General features: G+C 32.7%; 1 protein-coding gene across 1 annotated transcript; it reads left to right on the top strand.

The window, feature by feature from the left end:
* Positions 1-726: 726 nt before the first annotated feature.
* On the top strand, positions 727-5,451 carry LOC143535376 (3-epi-6-deoxocathasterone 23-monooxygenase CYP90D1-like). The gene is made up of 7 exons (XM_077029649.1): positions 727-938; positions 1,427-1,751; positions 3,324-3,725; positions 3,971-4,063; positions 4,150-4,335; positions 4,675-4,805; positions 5,352-5,451. The coding sequence occupies exons 1-7, from the start codon at positions 727-729 to the stop codon at positions 5,449-5,451; spliced, it is 1,449 nt and encodes a 482-aa protein (XP_076885764.1).
* Positions 5,452-8,857: the final 3,406 nt, after the last annotated feature.

Here is an 8,857-nt window from a genome sequence, read left to right as displayed (position 1 = left end):
TTAATATTGTATTAAATGTATTTATTGTATTTCCTTTGTTAACAGAAAAGTTTGTCAGCTCTGGTATCATGTTATGAAATAAGTCTCAATCATTTTCATTAATCATCAAGGTAATACAATAAATACATTTAATCACCAAGGGAATACAATAAATACATTTAATACTCAATCCTTTGTTAGCTCTGATATCATGCTATGAAATAATTCTCAATCGTTTTTATTAATCACCAAGGTAATATAATAAATACATTTAATACAATTAACTTACCTTACATAGTTTTTAGTATAATGCCCATATTTAGTGGTTGACTAAGAGAGAATTGTTATAAAAATTAACTTACCTTAATTATTCATACTCTTCAATGTATCATTCTATATAGCTATACCAATTTATTAGACCGTTCTAGAACATGAAATTGCTTCTAACTTTAATATTTTTTATCTGCTAATCGACCTATATCAGTACCTTAACGAAGAATAAATGAAATTTAGACCCTTTTATAAGACTCCACTTTTCATAAATATAAACAAAAAATTGGATGAATATATTACTTTTGTTTAAACTTTTATGAGTCTTTAAATCAAGGCAATATATGTACACGGGCCCTCAGTCAGTTGCACGCTTGCACCCACACGTACGTGCATAAATATTTTCATTTCATTTCACTTTCCAATCATATTTAAACAACCACAAAGCAAGCCACCCAAAACTCCAAACCTCTAGTCATGGAGTTCATCTTCACTTCCTTCTTCCTCTTCGTTCTCGTCCTCGTCCTCTTCATCAATAAACGCCGTTTGTGGGAATTGTCGTCAACGGCGGTAGCTAAGAGAACTCTCTTAGGTACCATGGGATGGCCTTTCATTGGTGAAACTCTAGATTTTGTCGCATGTAGTTACACCGATCGTCCTCAATCGTTCATTGATAAACGCCGTCTCCTGTAAGTTTACTTGGATTTGCTTATACAACCTAGGGTCATGTTATAGATACACACCACACCATCTGATTTCACACTATTAAACTGCAGTCAACAAAACACTCAAACGGTCGTTATGACAATAAAAAACATACTTTGAAAATTATTGGTCAAAACAGCCGTTTGAATATTATTCAAATGCTCACCATAGAGTCAACTTTTAAAAATATTTGTTAAAACGGCAGTCCAGCATAGTCAAACTTCGATGTTTTTTGTTAAAATCTGACTTATATCGGACTCCATTTTAGAACTGTGTGAGATTAAATGTTAGACTGTGTACATTGCTGACTCCAAAGTTCAAATATAATGATTTAGAAAAGAGCAGTGTGCATATGAGCATATTAAAATAGATGGCAAACATATCTTTTTGAATAACAAAACTAAGTTTAAGCTTATTAATTTCAATGAAAACCGAAACTAAATTCATCTTGTCATACACTCCTAATTATTAGGTATGGGAAGGTGTTCAAATCTCATTTGTTTGGGAGCTCAACGATCATATCAACCGATGCAGAAGTGAGCAAAATCGTGTTACAAAGTGACGCCAACAGTTTTGTGCCATCGTACCCGAAATCATTAACAGAACTAATGGGAGAGTCTTCGATTTTGCGCATCAACGGCGGTTTACACCGCAGAATACACGGTCTTATTGGCTCATTCCTAAAGTCTCCGTACCTTAAAGCTCAAGTAACTTGTGACATGAGGAAACTTGTTCTGAAAGCCATGGATACTTGGAAAGAAGATTGTCCTGTTTATATTCAAGATGAAACCAAACATGTATGTTTTCTTTAAAACTCACAACTATATATATATTAATATGTATATGCATTATACTTTTTAGTTTTAACAAATTTAATTGGTCTTTCTTATCACTTGGAAAGCATTATCTCAAACAAAGCAGATTTCACGTTTATAATATTAATTTTAAAAGTAGTAACTTTTAAGAAGCACCAACAAAAGTTACTAAGCTTTAATCATATGTATGCACACGAGTTACCTTAGTTATAAAACCAATTTTAAATTAAAAAAAATGTACGAAAACCATATAAATTCAAATTCATTTTTCAATATTATGATTTTATTATTTATTCTTTCTTAAACGTTACTTGAATCCGATTTTATCTCAAAGAGTCATTTTACAATTCCTAAATCTTAATTACTAAGTATTTAATATAATTTTTTTTTGTTATGGAAGTAAACCTATTGATTTCTTGTAATAAGCAAGGTAGTGATTATATCGAATTAGAAGGCAAGCGGGCAACAAGCTGTGTCGTTACCCCATTTGAATTGCAAAACGCAATCTTTTAAAAACCACATTCACTGATCTTGGAGTCATAACATTACTATGCATGATCGGTTGAACTCGGGCATTTATTCAACCTGTGTAAATATGTAATATATGGTTTCTAACCTAATGTTATATATAATATGCACACAAATGCCAAAACTCATCCCTTGGTTCTTTTTCATACAATTATTTTTGCTTACCAAATTAACAAAAAGCAAGTTGCTTCATTTGACCATGTTTAATTAATGTTTTCCTTTGTAGAAAATTATAATGTTACCGTTTGTGTTACTTATTAAAATTTTCACATTTGCTTGGATTCAAATTTGTCGTTCTATCAATTGATAAAAAATTTACAAAATTTTTAACTATTTTCATGTAAAAGTAAACTAAATCACCGTCAATTAATGCAATGAAATTTTTGCCACTTAAGATTTTTCGTTTATGCACTCTTGGATATTATGTTTAATAAAATCATAAATTTTAAGTTTCAACTTTTGAGTGTGAAACATGATTTATGAATTCCACTTTGAATAAATCTAATTTAAATTACATCGAAATAAAAGGCAAGTAACAAATTACGCCGCTAGTGATTTATGATTGTAATTGTAAAATATATAACCTTAGTTTACAACGTAAACAAATGGTGTCGACTGTTAACTATTTTGGCCATATGTGATAACAAAAAACAAAATATCAAAACCAAAAAGTAGTTTGCTTGGGTGCCTAATTGTAGGGAAATGGGGTTTAAGCAAAGAACAAGTTACAAAAGTAAATGTAACTTTTATTTTTTTTCAACACCTTTATAATATAAAGCAATTAAAACCCTTGTTATTGGTTACATAATCAATATAATTTAATTATTATGTCCACAAATTTCACTACATATGGTCCATGTTACTAATCATATGTCCCCAATTTCTTCCACATGTGACATGTCGTTATCAAAACAATTTATACATTTGTTTTTTTCACAATCTTGATGCATTCATTGACTATCTAACCATCAAATGATTGTTACCAAAACTTACACAAACTCATTGCATTGTTTATTGTTACGCCAGGTCGCGTTTCAGGTGCTTGTCAAAGCTTTGATCGGTTTAGACCCGGGTGAAGATATGGAGTTCTTAAAGGTTCATTTTCAGAATTTCATAGCGGGTCTCATGTCATTACCCGTAAAACTACCGGGGACCCAACTTCATCGATCATTACAAGCAAAGAAAAAGATGGTGAAATTAGTCTTGAATATTATAGCGGATAAAAGGGCACGCAATGCTGCTATTTCACAAGGTTCAAAGGATGTGGCTGACGTGTTACTTAAAGATAAGAATGAAAAACTAACGGATGAATTAATATCTGATAACATCATTGATTTGATGATTCCTGGAGAGGATTCTGTCCCTTTACTTATAACTTTAGCAATCAAATACTTATCGGATTGTCCCAAAGCACTCCATCAACTTAAGGTACTTAATTGCATCTGTATTAAATCCTCTTTTTAAATGTATTATTTTATGCTTTTAATACTTCTAATTGCATATTGCATGACCTTATGAAGTAATTAAGAGGTGACATGCACGATTAGCAGTTGTATAGTATTTAATCAACTTTTAGGAGATGTGATGATTGTTTATGGCCATAATTTATCTCTAATGATCATGCTCTTAATTACCCACTTCACTATGTAATTATGAATTACGATGATGATTAGGAGGAAAATATGGAGCTGAAAAGACGTAAAATGGACCTCGGAGGGGTAACGCGCTGGGATGATTACATGTCGTCGTTACCCTTTACACAAAATGTAAGTTAATTATAGTCTATGATGATTAACCAAAACAACATTATTAATTAATTAATTACTTATTATAAGTTAAATTGATTAAACAGGTGATTACAGAAACACTAAGATTAGGGAATATAATAATGGGGGTGATTAGAAAGGCTATGAAAGATGTGGAGATTAAAGGGTACTTGATACCAAAAGGATGGTGTGTGTTGACTCATTTCAGATCAGTCCATCTTGATGACAATCACCATGAGTCTCCTCACCAATTTAACCCTTGGAGGTGGCAGGTAATAAACACTTTTGTTATTATTTATTAAATGTGTCATGTTATAGCAAGGTCATTCTCATCTGATTTCGCATCATCAAAAGGTAGTACTCAGGCCGTTTTGATATATATATAAAAAAAAGCCAAACTTTGAAAGTTACTGGGTAAAGGGTCGTTAGAATAATGTATGGGCGATCGTTCTGACCATATGCGTTCAAACTTAAAATTTTTGTTTTGTCAAAGTGGCCGGTAGGGATCTATCCGGACGACCGTTTGAAACCTATGATCAGATGTTAGACCGTGTGTGTATAGTTGATCCCTTTTAAATTTTATAAAAATATGAATCTATTGTTATCAACAGAATAAGGATATGAGCAATTGTAGCAACACTTACTTCACACCTTTTGGAGGAGGGCTCAGGCTATGCCCCGGGCTTGATTTGGCTAGACTAGAAGCTTCTATATTCCTCCATCACTTTGTTACTGAGTTCAGGTAATTATCAATACATGCCAAGGGTAAAATGGTAATTATCAATACATACCAAAGCGAAAACGACCAAAATGTCTATTTTATAAAGAAAAAGTCGATCTGACCTTCTTATTCCCAAAATTTCAAACCTCTAAATCTTGTCGAACCGACGACATTTAATCATAACTCGACAGGATTTTTAACCAACCAGATTCTGCCACTTATCCAAGAAGCTTGTCTGAAGCCAAAAAGATCTCGTCGAAAGCCAAAATAAATCTCGTCAGCTCCGGATATTTAAAAGGAAAAAAACTATCAACCCGACACGTGACAGAATCTTGTTGGTTGAAGATCTTGTCAGCTAATGATATAAAAGTAAACAATATGAAAAAAAAACATGTCAAACGGACATTGTATTTACTTTGACTAGCCAAACGAATATTTTGGGCATTTTTCTATTTTCCAAACTATGTGAAAGAATGTCATATATTATATATAAAAATATAAATACAATTTACTAGCTTGTAGCATTGATTAATTTAATTTATGTGTGAATAATCCATACAAATGCAGGTGGGTAGCTGAGGATGACACCATAATAAACTTTCCAACAGTAAGAATGAAGAATAGAATGCCAATTTGGGTAAAAAGAGAGAGTTACAGCGGGGTATGATAATGTTTTCATGGGCCCTTTTGTCTAAAGAAAAAGAAAAGATAAAATGAAGAACCACACGTGTGGGTGGCCGTGACATGATCATCAGATGCTGATATTAATTGTCCCATATTTCAACTTACACACGCATGCATGCATCTTAAAAGGTCACACCGGGCAGATTAATAGCTAGGGATCTTTTGTGTAAACTTGATTAAGGGTTAATTAATTATGCATAGTTTGATATAAGTTTAAAGTTTGATTATGTTTGTTTAATAAATGAACAAACATAAACAAGAAATTTTTTTCGATTAATTAAATAAAAACATGAACGGAGCCTCATTCGTTCAGTTGTATTCGTGAACGTTGTAATGTGTTCATGAAAGCTCGTTCATCTTCGCTTGTGTATGTTTTTTCAAGAAAGTTTTTTTGTACATTTATTTATTGTATCTAAACATTTTATCTTTTTTAATTTATTGCCCCTAACTTAAATAGGAGATCTCTCACATTATTTTCATTTACTTTCTCATTATTCACATACATCGATCTCAATATCTATAGGTTCCATCGATTTTATTTGTGTTCGTAAACCGTTCGCGAACACATTCATTTCTTAATGAACGAACACGAACATAAAATCTCATTCAACAAATGTTCGTGAACACATTATTTCCTTACCAAACAAACATAAACAATGCTTTGTTCGTGTTCTTTCGGTTCGTTTGCAGCGCTAGTAATATAGTATGTATCTTAATTAATTGGCATGATTCGACTCTTAACCCCAATGCTTGTGTTTGATTAAGCACTAGAATCGAGTATGGCATTTGGTACAAATTCAATAATTAGGTCTTGATCTAGCCATTTTAGCACTTTAAGCTTGTCTCAAACACTCAAATATAACCTCATCAAAACTTAGATCATTGCGTTTCATAATTTACATGATCTGTAGCCAGTGCATGCCTTCTTTATTATGTAAAGGGGACATTTATCAATTATGACCGTCGACAATTGTAGTTATGATACCATCAACCATTGTATCTATGTCGCATTCAATCTTTATGTAAAAGGGACACTATGATCTTCCAAGTTATATGAAATCCTAATCATCTTCACTTATATGTAAAAAAATATTATGCTTAGGATCAGGTCTGGAGCCACATTGTTTACGTATTTATGCAATTTGCTCTTTTAATGACGTAAGTACATATGTAATCACAAATAATTTAGTTTTGGCCGGCCCATTTAAAGCAACATAAATTAATCATTTTTAGCCAGTCATTATATACGTAATCAAGCCTTTGGATTTATGGGTTACGTGTCATAAACCTACGTGTGTGCCCCCCTCTCTTTTCTTTTTCTTGTGGCGATAATTAAAATATTTCATTTTAAATAAAAAATAGCTTTTCCCCTTAAGTTGAATTTTTTTCACTGGTAATTATTACTTCAGATTATTTGTTACTGTTATTAAATAATAGTGAACAGAGAATAAACAAAAATAGAGGATAAATTATTATATTAATCGACATATGTTTCGTAATAAAATTTAAAGATATCCAAATAACAGTAAAGGGTTTCAAAATTATAAAGATTCTTTCTCTGTCCACTATGTATTTAATATTTAAAGATTACAGCACCCACAGGCCACAACGCTAGTGTTGTGGGTGATGTTCGTCTTATCTAGAAAAGAATTTCAGGTGTTTTGGTATGTCAGACACTTGGTCTTGCTAGTATTTAGTGAAAGTTTTTTTGTTGATCGTTTAAAAAAAAAAAAGAGGAGTACCACTTCTTTTGCTATTTGTGCGTGTACAACTCAATTATTATTTCTTTTTTTATGAACGACCAACAAAACCACTTCAACAAAAGAAAAATCATTACAAGCAAGAAAGACACAACAACAAGCAAAACCCAAACCCACCTAATTACACACAACAAACCACCTAGCACAAATATTTCAAAGAACCCCCCTCCCCTAACCCCTCACCCGACAATTACATATTAAACGAAAATCCACACAATCTTTCCTATATTAGGGTTGGGTTCTTACTCCGGTTTTTCACCCACGAGTAGCTTAATGACTTGATCTCGCAAATTATGTCAATTAAATTAATAGGCCTCATAGACACCACGTCATAGTAAGGCATACCGCTTGAAAAGCATTCGCCTTTTGACTCGGGAATGTAGAGTATCTTTGTAATCCCAATAAATCTTTGACCGAAAGTGCATAAACAAATGGAACCTTACACCACGTAGCTGTAACACTCCAAACCGATTGAGCGAACTGACAAGAGTCCTAACGTGTTCCACGATTCCACCCTTTTCTAATTTGGTGCGATATAACTAACTTCTAATTGGTCTGGTGGGGGATGTTGAGACTTAATTCAATCTCAGGCTCTCAGGTATGTGTTTTCATATTCTTATGTATTTCTGACTTTTCATATTAGGCTTTTAGGTTGTAGTGTTCTTTTGAGTGCACACCATTTGTTCGATGAAATGTCACTTGCTTTCATAACCGTTGAAGCATCGGTTTTAAACGCATTCATTTTGGCCTTGAATATGTTTCTTTACTATTGTGGTTGTCTATTTAAGCTATGAGTTTGCATAGTATGGGCATTTGTTAGTTGTTTTTGTAATTGAAGATGTTGTTGTCTACACTATACTTACTATACGTACATTGCCATTAGCTTTTGTCACCATTGTTAATATAAATTTAGCTAGGTGTACCTCATTTCTTTATGTTAACTTTTTTAGTAATATGGCATGTGTTTTTAGGTGTTTTGGGCTTATTTTCTTTGTACTAGCATAAATTCTGTAGTATTATGTCAAAATAAATGTCTCATTTTGATTAAACTATGTATACTAGGGGACAGTGGCTATGCCCCAAGATAGTACTGTTAAATGCTAATATCATCATCTGCAAAAGTTCATTGGTTATTATTTTACATGCAGACATACATAGTCAAGTACGACAATACGTGTTCATGGCCAATGGAAGCACCATGAGCTTAACGTGAAAGACGAAAGCACCCTTCTCTCGGCATCTGGTAACATCTACAAGGCTCTTTTTAAGTTACCTTTTGGGCATAATGTTTTTGTTGTGAGAATTTATATTATTATCTTAATTTTGTTATTTACAATGCAGATGACAATATTAAAAGCGACACACGAATATGATTTACTCGCGTGCCTTTTGAATATACTTATATATATATGGGGACTGACCACTTGAAGACTTCGGGGGGTGTCACCTTTAAACAACACACGGACGTCTGCCAATGAAGGTTGAACGCAAGAGTTCCGATCAACCGTGAGTTTTCTTTCTGTTTTAAATAATGCATTATTCAAATGGCATGCTATTGTTACTATTCTTCTTGATTTTTGATAGTGCAATTGCTACTTTTTGTATAACAAGAGCCTGCAGCAATGCTAG

This window comes from Bidens hawaiensis, unplaced genomic scaffold (assembly GCF_021521415.1).
Source record: "Bidens hawaiensis isolate Kalapana, Puna unplaced genomic scaffold, B.hawaiensis_p1.1 tig00010467_1, whole genome shotgun sequence".
NCBI classification, from domain to species: domain Eukaryota; kingdom Viridiplantae; phylum Streptophyta; class Magnoliopsida; order Asterales; family Asteraceae; genus Bidens; species Bidens hawaiensis.
This window is presented reverse-complemented; position numbering and strand designations above follow the sequence as displayed.